The sequence below is a fragment of the Tetrao urogallus genome (assembly GCF_951394365.1).
Source record: "Tetrao urogallus genome assembly, chromosome: 20".
In the NCBI taxonomy this organism is placed as follows: domain Eukaryota; kingdom Metazoa; phylum Chordata; class Aves; order Galliformes; family Phasianidae; genus Tetrao; species Tetrao urogallus.
Genome location: NC_136833.1, coordinates 441,915 through 467,942, shown reverse-complemented (window position 1 = coordinate 467,942; position 26,028 = coordinate 441,915). Strand labels below are relative to the sequence as shown.

Sequence of the window (26,028 nt, the reverse complement as noted above, 5' to 3'; positions counted from 1 at the left end):
CCATGCAGCGCTCGCGGAACCCGTCCGCGTCCGCACCATAAAGCCCTCGGAAGTCCGCAGCGCACCGCTCCTCCTTCCGGCCGTGTGGGGCCAGCGGGGCGGGGCCAGCAGGGGTGTGGGCGGGGCCAGGTGGGAGGGGCGCGACATGGAGGGGCGGAGCCGCGGCTCGGCGCACGCGCGCTGGGTGTCGCCGCCCGGCGACGCTGAGGTGGCGGCGGGAAGATGGAGGCGGTGGGGCTGGGCGCGGGGCTGGGGCTGCTCCTCGCGCTGCTGCTGCTGGCGGCCGCCCTGCGCCGCACCGCCCCGCGGGGATCGCCCGCCGCCCTGCCGCGGGATGAGGGTGAGTACGAGTACGAGTACCAATCCCTTTCCCCCTCCGTCCCGTGCCCCCCGCTGAGCCCCGCTCCCCGCAGGCGCCGGGGCGAACGGCCCCTCCGCCGCCAGGCCCGAGGGCCCCCGGAGGACGAAGCCGCCGGTTCGGGCGCGCAAGGAGAAGCCGGGACAGCACAGCTTCACGCACCGCCTGCTGGCCGCCGCCCTCAAGGTACCGCGCCGCCCCGCCGGAGCCCCCCGCCCCCGCCCCGCCGCCCCTGACCGCCGCTCCCCCGCAGGGCCACAGCGGTTCCGTGAGCTGCCTGCACTTCAGCGGCGGCGGCAAGTACCTGGCGTCCTGCGCCGACGATCGCACCGTGCGGCTCTGGAGCACCCGCGACTTCACGGCGCGCGAGCACCGCTGCCTGCGGGCCAACGTGGAGCTGGACCACGCCGAGCTCGTCCGCTTCAGCCCCGACTGCAGGTGGGGCCGGGAACCCTGCCCGCCCCTCGCGGAAGTCCCGTGGGGGATCGGCAGCGCCGCCGATGCGGGACCCGCCACGTTAACGCGGTGCTCGCCGCCCCGGTGCGAGGGCTGTGTGCGGGGAGCTGCGAGGGCCGCGGGCTGGGAAGGCTGCGTGGAAAGCTTTCCTTGGTGCTGGTGAAGCGGCTCTGCAGAGTGGAAGGGATGTCACTTTCAGGTGTTCCCTTCCATTCGGTGCCGCGGTTGAGCTAACACAGGGAAAGCTTGGTGCCCTCATAAAACACAACTGATCTGTCACCTTTCCTCCAGGTGCCCCGAATGACTGATAACTCACCTGCCGTAGCTAGGCTGACAGTGGCAACCTGCTGCTTAATGGCTCAGTTACCGTCCTTCCACTTAGGGCGATCATTGTCTGGCTGGCAAATGGAGAGACAATTCGTGTCTATAAAATGACGAAGAAGGACGACGGCAACTTCACCTTCACTGCTTCTTCTGAGGACTTCCCAAAGAAGCACAAAGCTCCTGTCATTAACATAGGAGTTGCAGAAACAGGTATGGCAATGGCGAGCTGCTCACCTACTGCGGCCCTCCGGATCCACCTTGGTTTCCTTTTTGAGCAACAGCTGCTGGGTTGAAAATGTTAAGAATTCTTGATTTACCCAAGGGCTGCTTGATTCTCTGTTTTTCTGGTTCTTATGTTTTAGCCTTTGCTTACTACTGAGTGAGTTGGAAGACATAATTGGAGGAGAGAAATTTCTGTGTAAGCTCAGAATTACCTGATTTGTACAGGTATTATTTTAGGCTTTTGGGAACACTGCTGAAAAGAGATCTGGTCTCAGTACTGAGAGCATTGCTATTCTCTGGCTTGGCAGTCTTGCTTTAGCCAGTGAGAAATGTCTCCAGTGAAGTTCCGGGATTCAGGAGCATAGGATGTACCTTGGACTTCTGGTGTCTCCTAGAACAGAACCTGAGGAGGGCGAATGTTGATGGCTGAGGGCTTGGTGGATTCATGCTTCAGCTGTGTGACAGTGAACAGTTGGCAGTGGGTGGATGCATGTTCCACTCTCTAAGAGAAAAGCCCATAAAATTTTAAATGAGGTCTTTGTTTGGCTGCAAGAGTGAAAATTGAAACCCTGTAACAAGTAGCTTGAAGGTAAATTTGTAACTCAGTGTCCATGCTGAGACAAACAAGGGGAAGCACTGCAAGTGGAAACCAGCAAATACCCAAAATGCTGACACCACCAGTAATCAGGGACAAAAGTAGTGTGACTTCTAATCAGCTACAAGTCTACGATCCCTGACTTGAAAGCTTGAGATACCTCTTCTGGTTAAAATACAACTTGATCAAGTCTGCTACATTACCTGAGCATAGTACTGAGCTCAGCAAGTGGGATCTGAAAGATACTGGGCAGGAGGTGAGCCTGCTGCCACGGCTTTTCACTCTGTGCCAGGACAGAAGCACTGATGTTTTGGTGCTGCTTTTTGTTTTCTTGACAGCTCTGATGCAGACAGGTTGCTCTGCTCAGGACTGTTACAGCTGTTGGTGACTGTGGCAGCTTTAGGCCTAGGAACTCTCCTGATCTCTGCCTTTTTTCCCCTCCCTGCTCTCCAGGAAAGTTTATCATGACAGCTTCCAGTGACACCACCATCCTGATCTGGAACCCGAAGGGTGAAGTCCTTGCCAGCATTAACACTAACCAGATGAACAATGCCTATGCTGCTGTGTCACCCTGTGGGAGGTGAGGAACATGCAGGTATTCCAGGCTGCTCCTGCTGAGTTGGAAGCCATGACAATAACCAGGAACCACTCTCCTTCTCAGAGGACATCATCAGTTCAGAACATCTGCAGTTTGCTGTCACTGTAATGCAATTTTCTGAGGGTTCCACGTTTTTCTAATGATTCCTGCTCCCAGGAGGAGTCTCTCTGGGAGTGCTGACTCCCACCCGTGGTCTCAGACATTTGGTGCTTTGTTGGAGTGTCTCAGTACTGCTGCTCCTGCTGACCACCTTCTGAAGCACTGAGGAGAGCAAAGAACATTGGCAGTGATGGCAGAGCTGGGCCAGGGCAAACTGTTTGTGCAAAGCGAGTAATGTTCCTAGCAGTTGTTTTTAAATTTCTAAATATTAATAACAAAATTGGAATTTTTACAACCAAGAGGTTACTTATCAGGAAAACCTTGTTCTTGGCTCTGTCTCTAACCTGTTGCTGTAGCAGGACAGTTGTTATGCACCAGTTACAGTGACTCTTTGGGTCAGAGAACTTAAGTTTCTTAATTTTTACTAAGGAGTTTCTCTTAAGGCTGTTAAGTTGTAGAGTTGCCTTGTCCCCTGGTGGCCTTCCATAGTGTTCCCTTTACCAGCCTGGTTTCAGTGAAAATTGGAAAACTCTTTTCCAGCAGACCAAAGCAAAGATTTGAATGTAGGTATCTGGTTAGGACTGATTCACAGAGCACTTTCTCTGCAGCCCTCGAGAGGCAGGAGGAAGAGCTCTGCAGTGCTGTGGCTGAGAGCTGACCCTATGACCCAGCCACAGCAGTGCTCTGTAAGAGCCTGGCTCTGTTTTTTATTTTATTCAGGTTTGTAGCATCATGTGGCTTTACTCCTGATGTAAAGGTTTGGGAAGTGTGTTTTGGCAAGAGCGGAGACTTCCGGGAAGTGACCAGGGCTTTTGAGCTGAAAGGCCACACTGCTGGTGTATATTCCTTCTCCTTCTCTAATGACTCAAGGCGGTAAGCGTGCTATATCACTGTGTGAAGGAGTACCCTAAGGACACGTGTGCTCACCCCCTTCCTGTGTGCCTGAATTGCCCATCCATACTCAAACCTGTGACCACTCCTGCCCCGGGGGCCTCCCTGGGTGTCTAGGGACTGCCTTGGTCCATCCTCATCCTCCCCATGGGTTTCCTCCTGTTGTTTGACCATCCTCCTTGCTCTGGGAGGGGGACAATGACCCCATGTGTACACACGTTTCCAGGCTCATGTTTTGCAAATCTCTGTCCACAAAGCAAAGGATTCCTGCTTTGCAGAAGTGAAAAGCGAACAAGTGTGACCCAACTTCCTCGCAGTCACCTACGGTTTATGTCCCGCCTTTAGGATGGCAACCGTTTCCAAGGACGGGACGTGGAAATTCTGGGACACAGACGTGGAATACAAGAAGCAGCAGGACCCGTACCTGCTGCTGACCGGGAGGTGCGAGGTGTTGGAGCCGTGCCGCATCGCGCTGTCCCCCGACGCTCGCGTGGTGGCCATCTCCTGCGGCACGACCATCGCCGTGTACAACACGCGCCGAGGGGAGGAGGAGGAGCGCTTTGTCGGCGTTCACGGACAGCACATAGCAGACTTGGCTTTTGACACCACCGGCCGCTTCCTGGCGTCCTGCGGCGACCGGGCCATCCGCGTGTTCCACAACACCCCCGGCTTCCGCGCCGTGGTGGAGGAGATGGAGACCATGCTGAGGAAAACCACCACCAAAGCCACCCGGGAGCGGCTGGAGCAGCAGATCGCCGGTGCCAGGAAAGCGCTGGCTGCCATCTGCGGCAGGAAGCAATAGCGGCTCCGTGCGGGAGCGGCGCGCTGGGTTTGACCGATAAAACAGCGAACAGATTGCAATAAAAGAGCGCTCACGGCTTTCCCTGCCTGCTTTCTGCCCCTGGCAGCACGGAGGGCGCACGCTCCTCTGGCGGAGGGAGGGGCGGGGCGGGAGGAGCCGGCACGGGACCGCTGAACGGGCCGAGGCTGCGAGGAGCGGCTCCGGCCCACGGCTGCCGGGCGCGGGGCGGCGCGGAGCGGCGGTAGAACCCTGCGGCAGCGCCAAGCCCCGCCCCGCACAAGATGGCGGCCGCTGGCCCCACCTTCGTGCCTCCTCCTCGCGCGCTTCGGGCGGGGCGTGCCGCGCAGGCGCAGTGCGCTCTCCGCGCGGCGGGCGCCCCTCCCCTGCCTCCCTCCCCCCGGGCGTGGCGTGCAGTGCGCCGTGACGCTGCGCGCAGCGCGTGGGCGGGGCGCGCGCATGCGCAGGGGACGGCGGCGGGTGCTGCGGAGCCGGGGCTGCCGGGGCTGCGGGCGCCATGTCGGGCCGCTCGGTGCGCGCCGAGACCCGCAGCCGCGCCAAGGATGACATCAAAAAAGTGATGGCGGCCATCGAGCGCGTCCGCAGATGGTGAGAGGCGGGGCACGGGGGGGTGGGGCCTGTCGGCCCGCAGCCAATCACCTCACCACCCGTCTGCCGGTGGAAGCGCTCCGGGAGCGGGCGCCCAATCAGAGCGCTGCATGCGGCGGCGGGCGGTGCTAGGGGGGCGGCGGCCAATCGGCTAGCGAGTGTGGGAGGGAAGCGGAAGGGCGGGTGACGGACAGGCCGGTGGGCCAATCACAAGGAGGGGCGGTGGCCGAGCGGCGGGGCGGGCCCGCGGTTTGGACGGGCGTTTCCCTGGGCCTATCAGAGCCGCCTGTGCTGCGGGCGGGTGCTGTCAGGTGTGGGCGGGGTCTACCGCCGCGGTGCCGGGCGCGCTCTGATGCCGTGCCTGCAGGGAGAAGAAGTGGGTGACGGTGGGCGACACTTCGCTGCGGATCTTCAAGTGGGTGCCGGTGGCCGACAGCAAGGAGGTGGGTGCCGTGCTGACCTCACCCTGCGGCGCTCCGCGGCTGCTGCCGGAGAGCTGTGTCCCACCCGCCCCTAACGTCGCCTTTCTGCTTTCCTTCCTTTCCTCAAGAAAGAGAAATCCAAATCGAGTGGCGGCGTTGCACGGGAGCCCAATGGTTTCCCCGCTGACTCGGCTGCCAACTCCTCACTGCTCCTCGAGTTCCAAGGTGAGTGCAGCCCGCGGCAGTGCGGTGTGCAGGGACACGAGGTGCGCCCCTATGATTTGCTCTGATTTGCTCAGACTGCCTCTGTGAGCCCACAGGCGGTGTGTAGCAGAGCTGAGCAGCACACAGGCCAGTTGCTTGAGCCGAACATGGATATATACCTGTCCCAAGCCTCCCCGCTCAGCCCTCAGTGTGTCTGAGGAGCATCAGGCTATGCGTTAGCACTTCCAGTACATGCAGGGCGTAGGTCAGTCTTGCAGATCTGCAGTTTGGCCCCCACTTTACCAGGAAAACTAGAGCTGCCTTCTCTTCTGGGACAGAAGTTGAGTGTTGCTCTGGCATTAGATTGCTACCTTGCACACAGAAGAGGCACAGAGCTCTGGTACCAAAGTAAGAGGCCTCATCCTTTTGAATGTCTGTGCAGTAGGGAGAGTCCACGGTGGCCTTGCACAAGCTGCAGGTGTGAGATCTGACAGAGCAGAGCTTTGTGTTGCCCCTGTACACTGCGTTTATTTTTCTAAATTGCTCAGGGTCACTTCTCTTCTGCTCAGCCTCTGCATATCCCCAGGTAGAATCATGCACTGTCCTGTGCGTCAGCTGTATCCTAATGGAGAGTGCTGCGTTAGGAAGCTCTTGCTGCTGATCAGTGACTTTGTGAATCCTCTGTACCTTAAACACTGTGCTCTTCCTTTTCCATGAGATCCTGGCTCTCAGTGCTGCCCTTGGCTGCTTGTGCTGCTGGGTCAAGGTACTCTTCTTCACTAGGTGCTGTTTCTGCAGATGAGAACAGCAACCAGAGCTCCCTGTCAGACGTCTACCAGCTCAAGGTGGACAGCAGCCCCAACTCCAGCCCCAGTCCCCAGCAGAGTGAGTCCATGAGCCCTGCCCACACATCTGACTTCCGTACGGATGATTCACAGCCACCCACGCTGGGGCAGGAGACTCTGGAAGGTGAGCTCCATGACATCTGGGCATGGCTGCTTAGCTGGGGAGAGGGAGGCGTCCAGCTGGACCAGGGAGCCCAGGGAGGGTGCTGCTGGGTCCAGGACAGAGCTGCCTCCTTTGTGCGGCTTGTGGGGCAGGAAGGCTTAGGCACCTCTGCCTGAGGGCTCAGCAGGCTGCACCTGAATCTGCCATATGTTAACTTTCTCTTCCTTCCAGAGCCCTCTCTGCCTTCCTCGGAAGTTGCTGATGAGCCTCCCACTCTTACGAAAGAAGAGCCGGTCCCCCTTGAGACTCAGGTAAGGAAGGGAGAATAGAAACCATGTCTAAATGCATGTTCACCCATCTTAGTCCTTTCCCCTGGGCACCTTTCTTTGATTTCTCATTATAGCAGAAACATCAAAAAGTCTGAAACTGCCCCCAGGAGCTCCCCAGACCTCCTGGCAAGTTGTGTTGTGGTTCAGTTCAGGTTTTAGGGCATACATTGTGTGCAGAAACTACGTGGAAGTGGATTAAAAAATTGGTTATAGTTGGCTCCAGGGCTGGAGTGGATTCTCTCTCTTGATGCCCAGGGGCTCATTTAGCAGCCTGACTCACAGAGGAGAGCCCAGGCTGTCTCCACAGGGTGACACACAGCCTCGTCCAGCAGCTCCACGTGGCCTTGCAGGCGTGCTGAGCTCCTGTCATGGCTGGTGACCTCTGGCTCTTGCAGGTAACTGAAGAGGAGGAGGACTCTGGCGCACCGCCTCTGAAGAGATTTTGTGCCGATCAGAACTCTGTGTGCCACACAGCCTCGGAGAGCTAGCCTGCCCATCCCCGGGGAGAGCCTTCGCCAGACCCTCGCAGAGCTGCCTGCCCTTCCCTGGGGAATGGGGTGCTTCCCTGGCCTGCCCTTCCCAAGGGACAGGGCGCTCCTGCTGCCTCGCCATCCAGCCTGCCCTGCCCTCGGGGGCAGGAGCCTCCCACCAGCCCCTGCAGAGGCAGCCTGCAAGTGATTTGCCCAGCTGAATGGGGCTGCCACCAGTACCTGCAAATTTGCCTCTATTTATTGGCTCCCACTCTCCCTGCTGATCTGTGCTGTAGTGGCGTGGGGTCTCTGGTGCGTGGTCTGCATGCGCAGGGGGAGGGATCCTTGGGATGCCCCGCTCTCCATCACCCCTAACGCGCTGGCAGATGCTGTTTGCCTGCTTCTGGATCCACTGTCCACCCTGTCCCGCGTGCTGGGAACAGAAGAGCCATGTCCCATCTGCAGAAAGTGATGTGTCTTCTCCCTTGTGACCGTAGTCTGGGGCGTTCCTGCTGTAGGTGCGAAGGGCAGAGGAGGGAGGGGGGAGCACCCTGAGAATGAAGGCAGTGGCCCTCCGTGCCGCTGGGACACCGTGCAATAAGCTGCTACTAAGCCATTGGAAGAGGGAGGAGCGCTGCCATTTTGGAGGGCAGGTACTGAACACATCAGCCGTGCCTGCCGCTTCTCTGCCTCCAGGCCCTCACAGAAGCTTCTGCCCTCACAGGACAGGCAGGGGCTGGAGAGATGTGGGGCTGGGAGGGAGCGGGGCTGCCGGCACTGCCGTGTCCCAGCTGGTCCTGCACCCTGCTCCTCTCCTGCCCACCGTGCTCCCCAGGTACGCCCCGTCCCCTCTGGACAGGACACAGGAGGGTGCAGGAACCCCTGGAGAGCCCTCCCGTGCCCCCATTCCCTGCTTCCCGCACCGGCACCCCGCTGGGCCCCCCCACTGCCACTGCATGTCCCGCCATCTGTGATCGAGCCTGGCGAAGCTGAAGGCGCGGCCGCGCGTGGAAGTGGAAAGATATTTTAGCACTGAATAGAATATTTTTAAAATTAAACTATTTGAAATACAGTGCTCAGTGACTGCAGGGTGCGCGGGCAACAGGTGCTGCTGGGGTAGGGACTCGGGAGCAGATGGTGGGCAGCGCCAGGCTGAGCCGAGGAGAAGTGCCCTGCTCCCAGCCTGAGCTCAGTGCCAGCACTGCGGGCTGCTCCCGGCCAGGCCTGATGCTCCCCAGCGTGGTGTGGGCTGGGGCCTTGGGGCTTTGCCTTGCGTGGGGCTGGTGCTGTTACCCTGCTGGCGTGGTTGGGCTGGGAGTGGAGGCTGCAGGGCCTCACCGTGGGCAGCTGGGCTCCTCCAGGCTGCATCCCTGCGAGCTGCCCTTAAATCCAGTGGTGTCACACACAGCCATAGTCCTGTAGCAAAATGTGCGGTGCTTGTGCTAAACGTGATGAGACAGAAATCTGACGTTATTCCATAGCTACAGCTGTGCCTGAGCATTCTGAGAAGCCAGGAGAGGCTGCTGCTCTGTCAGGTCACCCAGAGCAGCCCTGCATGCAGCCGAGATGTCGGAGCACAGCTGTGTGATGGCAGATGCACACAGAGCCGTCCAGACCCAAAAAGCTGCGCAGGGGGAGCCGCCCTGAGCACCCCTGCCTGTCTGCACACCCCAGGCCCTGGGTTTCCCACCTCAGCCTTACCTTATGCGAGAGGGTCCATTCACTTAGATTAATTAACACAACATGTCCACAGGTATCTTTGCGGTAGTCTTTGGTTTGTCTTTGTGCATTGCAAAGAATGATTCTTATTTTCCAGTTTATTAAATTGAATGTATAAATCTAAGCCCAAGGTGTGCAGCTCCCTCTGTGTGACCATCACGTGGGGTTCATCACTTCTCCTTTCAGGCTCAGTATGGACAGATGGGGCAGCAGCTGTGGGTTAGAGAACAGCCATCTTGGAGTTACGGATAATGGGAAAATATTTGGGGGAGGGGAATGCAGAAGGGGTGCTGCTAGTTGAGGGAGGGGAGATTGAGGTTGGATGTCAGGGGGAAGTTCTTTACAGAGAGAGTGGTGAGGAACAGCTGCCCAGAGAGGCTGTGGATGCCCCGTCCCTGGAGGTGTTCAAGGCCAGGCTGGATGGGGCCCTGTGCAGCCTGGGCTGGTATGAAATGTGGAGGTTGGTGGCCCTGCGTGTGGCAGGGGGTTGGAGATTCGTGATCCTTGAGGTCCCTTCCAGCCCTGGCCATTCTGTGATTCTGTGATTCTGCTTCAGACCGACATCCTGAGCGCCTGTGACAGAGCAGAGCAGCTGCCAGGCTGCGTAGTGCTAAGAATCGCACCATTTACTGCGTTGTTTTCCACGTCTCTGAATCCTGGTTTGCTGCAGGGGACCGAGCAGCCCATGATGACTGCAGGCCCAGATAACATGTGGGGGAAACCTCCAATAATTTCAGTGCCAACTTCATTTCTGCCTTGCTTTGTAAATCTTCAGGAGTGACCAACTTCAGTCTCGTGTTCTCAGCAGCTCCAGAAAAGGGGCTTTTCCTCCAGCACAGCCACAGGGACCAGTGGTCACTGCATAGTAAAGGGCCTTCAACCTCCAATCGTGGCTTGGAGCTCTCCGAGTGGGGTCGACAGGATGCTTTGAAGCACAACCAACTGAAATGAGATTTCCTGGGAGCCCGTATTCCTCTAACCGAAGCCAATAGATTCAAAATTGCCCAGAAGCTTCCATCCCTCTTAATGAGAATTGCAAAATACTTTTGAAGCTGACTTTGTTAAGATGCAACGTTTCTTCTCCTTTTCCACCTTCAGTGCTAATAACATCTGTAACGATATCAGCAGCACTGCAGTACCTACTGAAACTTTTCAGAGAGCAGCGAGATCTCATCAGAGATCTTCAGGGTTTTTCTGCAACCAATCCCAAGGGAGACGCCCCCCTCAGGGTCGCTCCCAGCGGGTCAGATGAGCCCCTATTGGCACAGGCTGCTCCTGGCATGTTTTCCTCATCTTGCTTAACTGGTCGGACTCGAGATGAAAGTCCCCTTTCCCATTCACAACATCGTCGTTCAGCTTCTATAAAGGTGGCTGAGTTAGGAAAGACGCTGCTGCCACTGCTTCCCCACCTTTTTTCAGGGAGGTTCCTTTAATTAGAGTGCTATTTATATATTAGGGCAGTTTTAGCTCTCCTGGGAGCTGAGCCGCGTGCAGCACGCGGAGCATCAGCGATTGTGAGAGATTCGGTTGTGTTTCTGAATCCGCTGCAATCCCAGAAGCCCAACCCCACTGCAGCAGAACTTCGGGCATCGCGGCACTTCGTTTTTTGCACTAAAGGAGTGGAGTGGCCGCGTTTTCTCCGTACTTCCACAACCCACCGATGCCGCACCCTGCCAGACACGCCAACGCCGTCAGCGCGGCTCTCCGCACCGTGGCAGCCGGTCCGAAGCTGTGGAGGCGGCGCGGTCCGCATTGCCCGCAATGCCCGCAATCCCGCAGTGCCCGTAATGTCCGCCGTGCCTGCAATGCCCGCAGTGCCGCAGTGCCCGCAGTACCCGCAATGCCGGCAGTGCCCGCAGCCTCGCACCGGCCGCAATGCTCGGCTCCCCGCGGCCGCCAGAGGGCGCTGCCGCCGCCCCGCGTCCCAGGCGACGGAATGGCGGAGCCGATGTGGAGCGCGGAGGCGGGCGGCGGGCTGTACCGCTCCCGGGACCCCGTGCGCAACCTGCGGCTGCGGTGAGCGCCCAGCCCGCCCGGCTCCGGCTCCGGGCCGCGCTCCGTCTCACGATCCCTCCCTCCTTCCCCGCAGGGTCGGCATCCAACGGGTGACGGCCGCCGGGCCCTTCCCGCCTCAGGCCGCGCCGTCCCCGAGCGGCGGCCCCGAGCTGCCGGAGCTGCGCGCCCGCACCGCGCACGGAGCTGCCGGGAGGCCCCCGGCCGAGGAGGAGCGGGCCGAGGTGGGCTGGCAGCAGAAGCTCTTCAGCCAGGTGGGTGCCCGTTGCGGGCCGTGCCGGCTCCCCGCGGCCGCCCTTCCCGGGCTGTGCGGCCCCTCGGGCCTCTTCCCGTCCCCCCGCTGCTTTTCTCTGATCGGGTTTCCAAAACCGCGCCCGGCCCCCGAGTGTCTGTGTGACCGACGCCCCGTGTGTGCGGACAGAGCCTGTGCTGGGCTCCGTGAACCTCTGGGCTCTGCCCGTCTCGAAGAAATGGCTGGAATTGACTCCCCTGTGATGCTTTCAGTTTGAGGTGGATCTGTACCAGAATGAATCCGCCTGCCAGACTCCCCTGGACCGGCAGTACCACGAAGAGATCCTGAAGCTGGAGAAGGCCGGAGGTCGGAAGAACCGCCGCATCTTCACCTACACCGATCACGACCGATTCACCAACCTAGAGGAGGTACGGCTGGTAGCTCTGCAGAGTCCACACAGCAGCACCAGGCTCACCGCAGGGGGATGTTTGTTGTTTTGTGGCCGTGGCACAGTGTGCCAGGTATCCCGAGAGCAGGAGAATGTACTGCTTCTGCAGGGCAGCTTTGCTTGGTGTCCCAGACAGGATGAGGTCTTCACACTTCAGAGCGGTGGGCAGGGACAGCGTGGAGGCACTTGGCTCTGCAGAGTTGTGTTGTTACAGAAATTCTCAGCTGGCACATCGCTGACCGAAGTGAGAATTCTGGACACTGATTGTAGTCACAGGGCACCAGATTCAGTTGGAACCCTGAGCAGACTTGCTTACAGGTTTTCTGCACTTTCAGATACGTAGTTACATGTGGTTATCTCATCTCTAATTCATAATATTGCTGAGTGAAACCTAACAAAGCAGCTTTCGATTTATCACTGCAGTGACTCTTGGAGTCAGCCTCTTAGTTGTGATGCCAGACATTGGACACCACAGGCTGTCAAGGACATGTCAGAGGGGCTGGGATTCTAGGATCTTAGCTGTCTGCAAGTCTGCTTTGTTCATTGAAGTGGCAGAGCAGCAAGGTCTTTATCCCACGGGTTGGGCTGTCTTTCTGGTCCTTGTGATCAGCAAGCATCTTTTAGTTTGCATGCTGTTTGAACTAGTAAAATTCCACTTATAAAATGTAAACTACTATATATATATATGCACATACCAACAAAGTTAACAGATTTTCGTGCTACAAAGACTGGTTGGTAAAATAGTGAGGGGAAGATCACAGTTATAGGTAACCTGCTGGGTGGAGCTCAGCTGTGCTTTGCCACAAGAGCAGTGAAGGAAATCTGCAGTCTTTAAGCAGCTTTTCCTTACACTTGCATGTATAAATACTTATTCTGACTTCCAGGGGCAGAGTTGCATTTGAGAGAAAAGTCCTGTTGTAATTAAGCTAGTTCTATTCTGTTTCTCTCTTCCAGCACTGCCAGAAGGTAACTGACTCAGACTGTGAGATGCCATCATATCTGGCAGAGAGGATGGCCAATGTGAGGAGGAGAAGACAGGACCGTAAGCCACTGTGAGTTCAGGCTCAGGCTCAGAACTTGAAGCAGGTTTCCCTGTGTCCCGCTGCAGGGCAGCCTGTTGTGTGCAGCTGTTGCCTTGAGCTGTGCTGGATTCAGAATCTGGCAGTTTGACTCCTCGCTGGGGGGGCTGTGCCAGGCTGCTGGCCTGAGCTCTGCTGAGCCAGAGTTGTGCTCTTCTGTTACTGACAGGGAAGCGAGTTCTCTCAAGTCAAAGATCATCACCTGGGAGCCCTCAGAAGAATTTATAAAGAACAATCATGTGATTAACACTCCTGTTCAGACTATGTACATCATGGGGGACTTGGGACCTTATGGGAAGTAAGTAAAATCTTGAAGTGATCCTAATTTCCCAGAAGCAAACCCATCTCCTTACTCAAATCTCCCACTTCTCTCTTTAGTTGAGGGAATTCCAAGTGCAACTCCAGCTGCCTTTTCTCTCTGGTGTTTACCTCACTGGGGGGTACTGAATGTGTCCCTCCAAAAGGTTTTTTAAACTAATGTAGGGAAGTATGGGTGTATTTGTGCCTTTCTGTGCCCCCGTGTCCCTTCACAGCTCTGCTGTTCCAGAGCAAGTAAGCGTGTGCTCTGTTGAGACTTCCTTTGTGCTTCTTGATGTCTTCCATTAGGCTTGGTCAGAGGGAATACGAACACGTTCTTTGTACAATCAAGGTGGATGGCAATGGGGTGATCACAGTGAAGCCTGACTTTACTGGCAGCAGAGGAGCCTACTGGTGAGTGGGGCAGGGCTGGTGCTGCTCATGGGGCTGAAACTGCTGTCTCTTGATCAGCAGGGTGGCTCAGTGCTTAAATTGAAGCATATTATTGAGATTTGTTCCTAAGGCTGTCTAAGGCTGTTTCATTCTGGTGTCACTGTGCATGTGATGTGTTGGGCTCTGGAGCCAGGCCCTGGGGGTGCAGGCTGTGTGTGCACCACACAAAACGGAGTCTCTTTTTGAGTCACTGATGCTGGCAGGCACTTAGCAGTGAGGAGAGGGCCGTTAGTGCCCTTGTGCTGCCACACAGGCCTTGCTGGAGGGATTGCTGCCTCAGGAGGCACAGCTGATGTTGGTGCTCATGCTGTTTCTTATGTAATGCAGTTTTTCTCCGTGTGGTTTGGGTTCTGCAGGATTGAGCTGGGCGGACAGAAGCGTGAGTTGTGGAAATACACCATTGAGAATGCTTCTGTGCAAGTGCAGCAGGAGGAGGAGGAGCGTGAGCAGCGTGTGCTCAGAGATGTAAGAACTGCTCTGCACTGACGACATTAACCAGTCCAGATTTGACAGAGGGATCTCAGCCTCTCACATAGCACGTAATCGTTAGTGCTGCAGACACCAAAGACTGGCAGAATGAATGTTGCTGGCGGTGAGTTTCACCGTGCCCAGTGATTTCAGAACTCCAGAGTTCCCTCGCTGCTCTGTTTCTTACTCTGGGCAGATGGCCGTGTCCGTTTGCCACTGCTCTTGGTTGTGTTGGCCACTGGCTGCAGCTGATGGATGTAGTCAGAGTTGACGCAAGAAACCACCCAAACTCACGCCTTTCTAGAGTGCCCTGCCTAAGGTTTTCCTTTCCTTTGGAGCAGTGGGCAAACCCTTTCCTTCATCTTCCTCTTGCTGCTGTGTATGTACTCATCAAATGATCTCTTGTTACCTATAATGGCTTCAGCTGTTTGGATCTCACTTTGTGCCATGTGTTTTAGTGTTAAATTTGTAAGCTTACCTGTTGTTTTTGTGGTCAGCAAGGGAATCCTAATTTACCTGCACTGATCTCCCATTGTGTTTTTTGAAATTTGCTGATTGTAGCTTCTTTTTGTGGTGGATTTGGCTTGGTGAGGTCTTTTCTGAAGCTGGTTTCATGTTATGCAGTTAGCATGTTTTATTTTGTTTGATTCTTATGTCTCTGTATCTGCTGTAACAACAAAAAACCTGTTAGAAAAGTCCATGAACAGTGTAACTAGCTTTTAAGTTACGATTTTTTGCACTAAGTAATAACGTATAACCCAAAATACCCTTTTTCTTATCCTGTTCTGTGTTTTCAGCTGTACAGTCGGCACAGGGAGTACCTCAGCAGCCTGGTAGGCTCAGAATTTGAGATGGTGAGTCCCAGCAGTGCTCAGCAGGGATGTGGTGCTCTCCTGGTCAGTGTGGCTGCCGGTTGTACCCCAGTCTCAAAGATGTCCTTGTTCCTGAGGTGCACAGGCAGCTTTTACTTTGTGGCCTCCTGCTGAAAATTGGGCAGAAAGGTACTGATTTCAAGGGATATTGGGGCCTGCAAAGGTCACATGCATCCGTCAGGCTTGCAGCATACTGAGCACTGCATGCATTGCTGAAGACCTTAGACTGTAAAGATGGTTTATGTATTTGGGGTAGAGGTTGCTGTTAAATTCTTGAATGTCATATGCATCTGTGTATCAATTTGTTCATATAAACAGCTCTCCCCATCCCTCAAACTGATGCAGTTTCCTGCTCACTAAGTTATCTGGACTGCAATCTATTTTAGCAAAAAAGTCTTGCTTGCCAAAGTGGCAACACTTGTGTAACACTGCAGAAGAAGCAGGACTGTGATTTCGTGGTTCCTGCAGTTGACTTCTCACTACATTTTACATCCATCTTGAAGTCTGTCAAAAACTGATTTACAGAGCAGTGAACTCCTGCAGAATGGGAATTTAGTCTTTGGGGGGAGCCTCTGTCTGGGAAGAGCTGTCACTTCTGGGAGGGATGTCAGGACAACATGAGAAGTGATGACTCCTCCCTGACAAGCGAGCTGAAGCACTCAAGTACAAGTATTTGTGAAGTATCCACGTGAGACCTTGCAAGGAGGGACTGTGTGAAGTTCCACCAGTGGTCCCTGAGCCCTTTCTCTCCTTCACCTGCTTGTTCTTACAGACACTTCCTGGCACACTGCGGCTTTTTGTGAATGGAGAAGTAGGTGAGTCTCACTGTGAGCTGTAACTGGGGGCAAATCTGCCTGCTGGGCAGCTGAAGCTGTGAAGGGTCCAGAGATTTCTGGTTCGTGTCCTGGTCCACAGTAGGTGTTTCTCTAGAAACCTTTGCTGTTTCCCTCTTTTCCCCTGCTCTTGCAGACAAATCTGTTGTGTGGCAGTTGCAGGTTAGGGGTTACAAATGCTGCAGCTGTGCTGTGCAGACATACAGACGTGAATAAAGGGCAGCGGTTTGGGCAATTAATAGACATGATTAAAAAGAGAGCAGTTAAGTATGTAACCTCCCTGGTCTTGTCAGTTTTATGGGGAAGGGCTAGACTTGAGAAAGAATAATCTCTGAGGGCCACATCTGTTACTTTAAGGACCCTGGCCTTTCCCAGCTTCCAGCAGTAACTTTTTCCCCAGTGCTTTGGGCTGCCTCTCTCAGATGTCTTCAGTGAATTCTGGAGGAGTTTATTTGGAAGTGAGTGGCTGAAATTCATTTTCTTTTCTCAGTTTCAGCTCAAGGCTATGAGTATGACAACCTTTATGTTCATTTCTTTCTGGAGCTGCCTAAACGTGAGTATTCGTGGTTCTAGCCATATCACAATGATGTAAGGAGTGAAGCATGCTTTGGCTTATCCATCAGATCAGCTTTGCTAAAAGTTGATAAAAGTTAATGTAGGGGCTGGGATCTAATCAGAGATCTTCAGAACTGAAGTGCAGAACTCAGTGGTTTGAAGGACACAGACATGCTGGGGAACATCAGCATCTTCCCTCTGTGTCCTTTCCAAATTGGGCTGGGTTTGATCCATGGGCTTTTCAGCCAGTGACGATGCTGTCTGGCAAATTACTGCAGGTTCATTCCTGGTGCTGCAGAGAAGAGCCATCCTTTTTCTTTGTCTCAGCAATGGCCTTATCTGATTTCAGTGCCCACCACTGTGTGTTCACGTTTGGTGCTCTTTTGGCTGGTCACCTTCCCAGCACTAACGTGTACATCTTGCTTTCTTTTTAACCCCCCTGAAGCAATGCCCCTGGCTTCCCTCCGGTTATGCCCTGATGTTTGATACTGCCTGTGCTGATAGGTACCTTTAGATAAGGTGGTAGTCTCATGGTAAGGTGGAGTTGGTGTTGTCAGTTCCAGGGTGATCTGGGAGCAGTCATTGCCTGGAGCAAGATGGAGCAGAATACACGTAGGGAAATTCAGTGTGGTGAACATCTAGGTCTGGCTTTGTCCTTCAGGCAGCTCTGGTACACGAGTCCTTCCTCCACCCAGAGCATTCACCACTATGCTCATGTTCTCTCCTCCCAGACTGGTCAAGCCCCGCATTTCAGCAGCTGTCAGGAGTGACTCAGACCTGTGCCACCAAGACAGTGGGCTGGGTAAGGACACTTCAAAACCTGCAGAGCAGAGTTGGAACAGACATTCTCTGAGGTGAAACGTGTAACAAGCTATGGATTTATCCTCACGACAGCTCCTTCCAAGAGCAGACCATATGAGGAATCTGCCTCATTCTGGTGGTACTTGACATCTTACACGGTGTTGCTGTGTTCAAATTAAAATTCAGAGCAGTTTCTGTAAAAGCAGTTCCTCACTTTTTTCTTCCTGCTGTCTGATTGCTTTTGGATCTTTGATTTTTGTGTGCTTTAATGCTCAGAGTTAATGAAGCATTGTTCTGGCTTGCCTGGGAATGGAGTGCACAGAGTCTCTGAGCTGATTTCTCAGAATGTTTCCCTCCTCCTGTCTGGGTAGTTCAGTTGCTCCAGCTCTGCTCTCAGATGCAGCCACTTTTGAATGCTATCAACTTTCTGGTGTTGTTTATGTGCTCTAATTTGGATGCTATAATATTCATTGTCATGCAGTTCTTCAGTAGGAATGTTGTTTGAGGTGCTCTGTAAAGACCGAGGTGGTGTGTAGTAGCTATGCAAATAGCTGAATTGTCTTTTGAAGTGTGTTACTCTTTCTCCTTTTCCGTTCTTTTTAGCAGCCTGTTCTATTAACATGGCAGTGGGAGTGCATGCAGGTCCTTCGGACGTCATTACTTCTGCCTTTTATCTTTTTCTCCCTGCAGTCTGTGCCCCTGCAGTACCAGTGATGAACTCTCTTGACAAGGAATCTGACCTCTGTGCTGTTCCTTCCCCAGGATAACGTGGCGTACTTCTGCTACCCCTTCACTTTGGAGATGTTTTTTACCCAAGAGGACGAATCAGAAGGCGTGTCTCCTTGTTTCTCTGTGATATGAAACTGACTTCTCTTGATTGCATTGTGCCACTCAATATGTTGCTGCTCCCTTGCCAAGGAGAAAGGACAGGAGTAAACAAGGGAATTGGGGAGTCGTAGAACATTGCTGGTTGGAAGGGGCCCATAAGGATCACCAGCTCCAACCTCTGACTCCACACAGGACCACACGGAAGTCAAACCATCGTTCTAAAAGCGTTGTCCAAATTCTTCCTGAACTTTGGTGGTGCTGTGACCACTTCAGGGAAATGTTCATTCAATGACATGCTCCCCATCACCACACAGCCTCTGCACACATGCCATTTTAAGCCCTGCATTCTGTTTCTATGTATTCATTGACACTGCTTTGCTTCCAGCTTACAGTCAGCTCCATCTGTGTGCAGAACGACGTGGATCTTAGTCTGTGTGTCTCAGAATGCCTGGTGTGTTGGTCTGCACTGCTGTTCTGTCGTACTGCACTCAGGGGTGGCTTTCTGCAGTGGAGGAAACAGGCACATTTTTGTACATAGCTAAAGCTCTGTGCTGAGTCTGATGTTTGTAGACACACTCAGTGACCTGTATAATCTTTGTGCAGTCCTTATCACTTGGAAATTTCCTGCTCTATTTTCAGCAGGGTTCCTCTGCTTCCTTTTCCTACTGCTTCGCTGCGTTGCTGCTGCTGCTCAGTCCTCACCAGCCCTGCTGCTCTTTGGTTTGCAGTCGCTCTGGGCAGCTTTGCAGAATGTCTTGCCACTAGAATCTAACATATGCATCAAACCAACACTAACAACCTTCCTGCCTAATGATGGGTTTGTTTCACCGTGGAGAAAATAAACGCTTGGAGGCCTGTAAGACAATCCCAGTTAATAGTCCAAGTTAATAGTCCCCAGCAGTGATGAGAAAGATCAGAAATAAAAAGGCTCCTCGTTTTTTCATCAGTTGTTTGTGAATATTGTCATAACTGCCCAGAGACAACTGAGAAATCAGTTTGATGATTCTTGGAGACTCAACAAAACAAAGATTTTTTCCCAATTTTTTAGCATTTTAGCAATGTGTTTTCATCCTCAAGTCTGAGGGTTCATCTTTTACATGAAAAAATAATCATGGATCCATCTAGGTTTGTCATTTTGGGGGAAGTAGAGAAAGGACTCCTTGGTGATGGAGTTTAAGCGTTCAGGAATGTTTTGTCTCTCTGATAGTCTCCCTCTTCACCATTCAAAAATTGTAATCTGCACCCTTTCCTTGCAGACTGTCTCCCTCAGTGGCCCGTTCTCTACTTTGAGGTTCTGTCCCTGGATTTCTGGCAGAGGTATCGTGTTGAAGGATATGGTTCTTTGGTGCTGCCAGCATCTCCAGGTAAAAAAAGCAAGCGTCTTTGGGGCAGCATGTTAAGTGTGTAGGGAAATGGGAGTTCAGTGGCTCTCACGAACAGCTGCACCGAGTTCTGGGAGGCTTTGCATTTTGAAGCGAGCAGCTTGTCGTCTGCGAAGCAGCAGGGAGTGCTGTGATGTGTCCTGCACCTTCTGCCATGTTGAGAAGCATTGTGTTCTGCTGTACTTGCTCTGCCAGTGGTTCTGTTGGAGAACTGTGTGTGATAAAGCTCTGCATGTCCATCTTCACAATAGCAGTAGCCCCTCCTGTCCCACGTGAAATCCTAGGCTCACAACTAGTCTGACATCATCACATAGTGAAGGGGATAGTTGCAGTGCTGGCTGGGGCTTGCTCATTGGAAAGCCCTGGGAATCAGTAGGCATTCATCAGCAGGTATCCATACACCATGATGTCCTCCATGATTGTTGGTCAGTACTGCTACATTGTCCCGTTCTTTTGTCTCAGGTCTCCACATGCTCACCATCCCTACCTGGCGCCCTGTAGAGCTGGGTGCAGTTGCTGAGATGAGGAGATTTTTCATTGGTGGGTCTCCTGAGCTGGAAGACATGACCTACGCCAGGATACCAACAGCCTTCAAGGTAGGCTTAGGTATGGGATGTTGCTCTTGCTGGGAAATGGTGGATTATGCTCTTGGAATCATAGAATCATAGATTATCCCAAGTTGGAAGGGGTCCAAAGGATTAAGTCCAGCTCTGGGCTCTACACAGGACAACACACAGCTGAAGTGCATGTCCTGTGTCCAGACACTTCTCCAACTCATAGAATCATAGAATAACAGAATCACAGAATGGCCTGGGTTCAAAAGGAGCACAGTGCTCATCCAGTTCCAACCCCCTGCTGTGTGCAGGTCACCAACCAGCAGCCCAGGCTGCCCAGAGCCACATCCAGCCTGGCCTTGAATGCCTGCAGGGATGGGGCATCCACAGCCTCCTTGGGCAGCCTGTTCCAGTGCCTCACCACCCTCTGGGTGAAAGACTTCCTCCTAATATCCAATGTAAACCTCCCCTGTCTCAGTTTAAGACCATTCTCCCTTTTCCTATCACCATCCACCCTCACAAATAGCCGTCCCCCTTCCTGTTTATGTGCTCCCATCTCCAGCAGCTCCAACTTCAGCAGCATGTTCCATGCCCAACAAGCCTCTTATGGAAGACTCCTCACCATCTTTGTTGTCCTCCTTTGGAATCTCTTTAATAGGTTGATGTCTTTCTCCTGTTGTGGCACCCAAGCCAAACACAGTGCTCAAGGTTGAGCCCTTCCCCCAGCACTGCACTGTCACCTTCCCAGGGGTTCTGCCCTCAGCACAGCCTGAAACTGTCTGCCTGTTTCTCTGACGTCAGTTTCTGTTTGAAGCAGGGCAAGGAGTGATTCTGTGCCTGCAGGAGTGCTTGTCCTGGTGGGGCACACTTATTTCTGCGGGGTCAGCCTGCTGTAATAGGTTACAGGCTGTAGGTACTCGAACTTGTTCTGTTTCTGCAGGGAAAGCATCTGAGCCGCTTTGGTTTTCGCACAGAGACAACAGGGAATGTCACGTTCCGGCTTTACTGCCTGCAGCAGTCCAAGTGAGTGCAGCACCATGAGCACAAGCTCTGTCTCGTGTGCTGTGTTCTTGCAGCCCTGACCTCGAGCTGTACTTTTGTGCAGAGCCTTTCTGGAATCCAATGCCTTGAGGCATCGCACGCAGAGTGTTCTGGACCGGCTTGGAGGCTTCAGCCAGCAGAGCTCTGTCTACAATGTTTTGGGTAGGGCCTTCAGTCTTCCTTTTTGTGGAGGGCCTTTGGCTCTCTTTAGCTCCTTTTTTACGGGGTGGTCAGGATATTTCAGGAGATTCCATTGCTGGCAGTGGAATTATCCCCCACTGCGAGCTCTCTCTGAGTTAAAGCCGAAGTTTAATGTTCTGATCTGACATCGCTGGAAATTTGAGGAGGTGTCAGCGCTGAGCAGGCAGGAGGGATACTCACTCCAAGAGGGCAAAGCCTGGGCTGGGCTGCCTGGTCTGGCACCGAACACAGCTTGTGGCTGCGGTGCACGGGGTCGATCCCTGGTCCATTATGCACACAGCAAAGACAGCGCTTGGAAGTTAAGAGAGCAGCAGCAGGCAGGTGGTACTTAGCGAGACTTAGCGAGACTCCCGATAGCTGCTGTGCACTGGGCAGAGTTGTCCTTCCACTTCCCTATGGCTGTCTGATGCATTCTGACTTGCTGTCATTTGCTGTGCTGCAGAGGCTTTCCAGCGGGCTCGGCGTCGGATGCAGGAGGCCCGTGAGAGCCTCCCCCAGGACCTCATCAGCACCTCTGCCTCCAGCGTGCAGCGGCCACAGGAACCCAGACTGACAGACAGACAAACTGACAGCCTCTGCTCCACGGCTGGGCAGCCCACACCTCTCTGACGGACCTCCCAGTGCCCTGCCCTGAAGGTCTTTGCAGCCCTTCCTTTGCAGCTCTCTGGACGTGGGCAGCGGTCTGTAGCCCATCTGTTCTGAGAGTCACTGTGTTTCCACAGGTATGCTGTTGTTTCGAGGCATTTTGTTATCAGGCCCTAATGATAGAGCCAGTTGTTCATGTTTCTGCTGAGCAGACTGAAATACTTACATGAGACCTGTGAGCTTTTTGAATACTGAATTGTAAATGATCAGAAGAATTTCAAATCTACTTGATAGATTTACTTCTTAAAGAAGAGAGTGATGTTGAAGGTCATACGAATGTTGTTTGAGATTTAATTAAATGAGTAGTTAACTTAATGATAGAGCATCTGTAGCTCTAGGTCAGTTTTCAGTAAAATCTGACCACCTGTGATTTAAGACTGGTTCGTTCCTTGAGAAAGAGAGGGTCCTCATCACATGGAAACCAAAGCAAGGAAGTTACGTGTGACGGAGTCCAGACTGGAGGAAAGGGTTACGTTCTGTATTTCTTTGTGTCTGTGGAATTTCTGGCTCTTCTATCTGCAAAGATGAGCAGAAGGACTTTGGGAATACAACTGAAAACAGATATTCTTTTTAGTTCATAGAAGAGCTGGGTTGGATGTTTTGCAGATGAGAACGGATTGTAACGTTTGCACAGCAGCTGAACTTTGAACTGTTAAGCTCTTCATCTGAGCTGTGGCTCATTGCTCCAGCTCTGCAATACACTGCAATGTTTACCCAGTTTTTACCCATTTTCTTCTTCTTTTCTCAGCCTTTTTTATTCCCCTGTTTTTGTTCCTGGCTTGTGTTCACAGGAGTGAGATTACCTGCAGACCAACAGTGATAGGAAGAAAAATCTCAGGCTGAGCTCACACAGGGCTGAGTACATCTGAAAAGCCAGAATTCACAGGCAGGACACAAATAGGAACTGGTTCCGTCCTCTTGTTCCCCATGTTCCTCCCTAGCAGGGGATGGCTGTCGAGGAGGAGGTGCAGCACATGGGCTTGGGGTCGAGGGGTGAACTTGACCATGGATGCTGCCACAAAAGAGGACTTTGCTTGCCTACCTCACCTGCTACCCCTCCTTTTCAGCAGAAGAGCTGCCAGCCTGGATGAGGAAGCACGGCCTGTTAGCACAGCAGTGTTCTTGGCCCGGCACTGGGTGATGTCTCGTGAATGAGTCAGCTCTCCAGTCGTGCTGGGCGATGTGATGTGGCAGATAAGGCATGATGGATATGAATGCTGAGCTCTGGAGTAGCAGAACTGAGCCTTCTGTGGTCCCTGGGGATGCAGTACAATCCAAAGGGACTGACCCACGCTGTGCCTGGGATGAGGGGTGCTCATGGCACAGAGCTGCTCAGTCTGCTCAGCCTTCTACCTGGGTTTCATGGCTCGTGTTGTAGCCCTGTATGTTTATTGCCAGTGCACAAACAATAATTAATTTCTGTTGGACTATTTCCGTGTGCTTATCACTGGCAGCTGAATCACATCTCTCTGAAGCACTGCATGGGGTCTGAATCAGCAGGTCTGAGAATGTCCATTTTGTTGGGATGGCACGGAGTGCAGAGGACAGAGCCCTCTGACAGCGCGTGTTGCTGCTGGGCTGAACAGTAAGGTTATGCAGCTGCAGTGAAGTGCACACAGTAGTACAAGTTTTGATAGTTAAAACCCTGATCTTACAGAAACGTGAGAGCAAAATTTGAACATAAAAACCAGCAATAACCAAAGAGGCATTCTTTCAAAGCAGGACATGGGTGATTCCCACCCCGCTGCTCACAGCCTCAGCCGGGCACAGCGAAGTGCTGCTGCTCCTAAGGATGTTTTAGGGAAAGCCTTCAGCGAGTGCTCTTTGAATTTCCCCTTTTGCAGATGAAATTACAGCATTTCCAAATGTGGGCACACATAGGAAAAGGTCACCCATCTTCTAATCAGAACGGGCAGCTGGTGCAGGGCTGCGTTCAGGGCTCACACAGACGCCCGGCCGGGGGAACGGGGTTGCGTGTCTGCCGGGTACCACAGATCACAGTGGCAGATGGGGACACACAGCATGGGGGCCACCGATGTTCCCTGAGGAGGAGCGTCCCTGGGTACTGCACGGGGGGGGCACCTCTGTGGCCGTGCGGACTTGAAAGCAACGGGAGGGGAGGGAGCTTTGGCAGGGAGGGGTTACCGGGGGTAACTGCCTGGGGGAGCCGGGGTGCTGCGAGCTGGGGGCGGAGGCAGGGGAGCGGCCCCCGGTCCTGCAGCACGGAGCTGCTTTCCGAGCATCGCCTGCTGCTGCTGCTGCAGAGCGGCCGGGGCTGCGGTATCGGCTGCGGTGTCGGCGGAGCTGCGGCTGCCCCGCGGGCCTCCGTGGGAGGCTGCGTCCTGCGGCGCTCCTGCTGATGCGCTGCGGTCCGTGCGGGGCTGAAGGCGCTCGGAGCCCCGCGGGCCGCTCCGTAAATAGACGTCGCAAACAAAAGGCGAGGGCAGAGACGTCGCCTCGGCGGAAGAAAAGGCTGCGGGCAGTCGGCAGGGCTCGCAGGATGCGAAGCGGCAGCCTCCGGAGATCCCGGCGCGAACGGAACAGAAAAGGAAAAAACTGGAAATGAGTCGTTTGGTGACGGGGGGACGGCTTCGCACCGCCGTCAGATCCCGGCAGTGGGTTTTACTCAACAGAGGAAGACGCGGGGTGCGATAACCTCAAACCGCGGAGCTCCCGCGTACCCCCGGCCCCGTGTTTTGTGCGGCGGGTGGCGCTGCGGGCTCTGCGGTGCTGCGGCTCCGGGCGGGGAGGGGCGCGGAGATGGGGGTCCGGAGTGGGTCAGTGCGGTGCGTGCGGACGGAGAGCCCCGGTCGCGGCCGCGCGGTGGCTGTCGGCTCCGCGCCGGGGCGAAGAGCGCCGGCGCTGCCTGCCCCCCCCGCCGCCGGCGATGCTCGTTGTCTCTTCGAGGCAACACCGCCTGCGTTCTGGGAAGCCGAACCCAACGCTTCAGCGCGCGTCAGAGCGCAGCTGACCGGAGAGACGGCGCGCTGCATCGGATCGGCCAAAAAATAAATGGCTGTGGACTCCTTCTGCATCGGAATTACGCGGGTCTTTGAGCCCTCCCACCTGGCGCAGCCCCGTGCTAAAGCAGACGGGGCTGACGCAGTCACAGACTGTGATTAATTCACAACGTCTTAAATGTTGAAAAAAAAAAAAACAACTGACTTTCAAAATGGTTGTGAGGTTCTGCAGTGTAAGAGGAATTCCTGTTTGGGTGTTCCGGGTGGGTTCTTGCTGAGCTGCGGGAACGAGGATTGTGGGAAGGTGCGTTTCCCACCGTGTGTCCTGACCCCGGGGAGGCATCCAGATGTACTCCCGCGCGTCGGCTCAGTTAAGATCACCCCAACATTGGCCCGAGAGCCGTTTGTTCAACTGGTCTTGAAACGAAGATGGAGACCACAGATCGTGCCTTCCAGATGTTTTGTTGGCAAGGGGCACTGCTCTGCCCTTTTGCTCACATCGCACAGACACCCTCCTGGACGCCCAGGAGCTTTTCTCATCCCTTGCAGCTCTCAGCGTCGCTTTTTCCCCCCACACGCCCTCCCCCACGTTGCTCACGGTGCCCGGCCGCCCCGCGGTGCCACGGGCGGAGGGCGGCAGCGCGCCGCTCGTCTCTCGTCACGGTGGGTGCCGGGCGCTGCCCTCCCCGTACCCTCCGTTCCTCGACATGCGGCCGCTACGCCTCGGAGGGCGGCGGTCCCGTTCTGGGGAAGGTCGGGGGAACAGCGCTGCGCAACGATGGGTTCTGCGGGTCTGGGCCCCGAGAAGGGGGGAGATACTGACGTGAGGATCTGAGAGCGGAAGGATGGAGCACAGCCCCGCCGGGAGGGACGCGGGGTACCGGCGGGTGCGCCCGGCGCAGCGCGGCCAGCAGGGCGGGCAGGGACGCGCCACTCATCTGCAGCGCTCACGGGGAGCGCTCAGCGCAGGAGAGACGCGGAGATGTCGGAGCGAACAGAAACGCTCCCGGGAACGGGGCCCCCCGTGCGGGGCCGCGCCGAGCGCCGCGGCTGGGAGAAGACAAAAGATCACCGCGGGGGAAGGGAGGGGGGGGGGGGACGGCGGTGACTCCGCAGCCGCGTTACGGGCAGCGCTGCGAGGGCGGTGGCACCGGGGGCGGATTCTCCTCCCGCACCGCCCCGCGCCCCCCCGCGTGCCGCCCCCACCACGTGACCCCCCCGCCGCTCCCAGAGGTCCGCGGGGCCGTTCCGCGCCGCTCCGCCGTTCTGCGCGCATGTGCCGCGCCCGCACTCCCCCCGCGCGGCCGTTCGGAGCGGGGAACG

General features: G+C 54.9%; 3 protein-coding genes across 4 annotated transcripts; all 3 read left to right on the top strand.

Annotated features, from left to right (window-relative positions):
• Window positions 1-222: 222 nt before the first annotated feature.
• Window positions 223-4,345, top strand: TBL2 (transducin beta like 2; the record flags this gene model as incomplete). The annotated part of the gene is made up of 7 exons (XM_079545121.1): window positions 223-340; window positions 414-544; window positions 612-796; window positions 1,197-1,348; window positions 2,409-2,535; window positions 3,373-3,525; window positions 3,889-4,345. 7 exons carry the CDS (start codon window positions 223-225, stop codon window positions 4,343-4,345), a joined length of 1,323 nt encoding a protein of 440 aa, XP_079401247.1.
• Window positions 4,346-4,859: 514 nt separating this feature from the next.
• Window positions 4,860-7,342, top strand: BCL7B (BAF chromatin remodeling complex subunit BCL7B; the record flags this gene model as incomplete). Of its 2 annotated transcripts, XM_079545176.1 has the most annotated exons (6): window positions 4,860-4,951; window positions 5,319-5,394; window positions 5,502-5,598; window positions 6,376-6,546; window positions 6,757-6,836; window positions 7,250-7,342. In XM_079545176.1, 6 exons carry the CDS (start codon window positions 4,860-4,862, stop codon window positions 7,340-7,342), a joined length of 609 nt encoding a protein of 202 aa, XP_079401302.1. The 2 variants fall into 2 exon arrangements, with proteins under 2 accessions (XP_079401302.1, XP_079401303.1); XM_079545177.1 differs by lacking the exon at window positions 6,376-6,546.
• A 3,637-nt stretch (window positions 7,343-10,979) lies between these two features.
• Window positions 10,980-21,709, top strand: MKS1 (MKS transition zone complex subunit 1; the record flags this gene model as incomplete). The annotated part of the gene is made up of 17 exons (XM_079545251.1): window positions 10,980-11,059; window positions 11,133-11,310; window positions 11,561-11,716; window positions 12,691-12,788; window positions 12,985-13,113; window positions 13,422-13,526; window positions 13,922-14,030; window positions 14,831-14,887; window positions 15,678-15,720; window positions 16,229-16,291; window positions 17,025-17,095; window positions 17,857-17,926; window positions 19,179-19,286; window positions 19,767-19,900; window positions 20,799-20,881; window positions 20,964-21,061; window positions 21,543-21,709. The coding sequence occupies 17 exons, from the start codon at window positions 10,980-10,982 to the stop codon at window positions 21,707-21,709; spliced, it is 1,749 nt and encodes a 582-aa protein (XP_079401377.1).
• Between the last annotated feature and the right edge of the window lie 4,319 nt (window positions 21,710-26,028).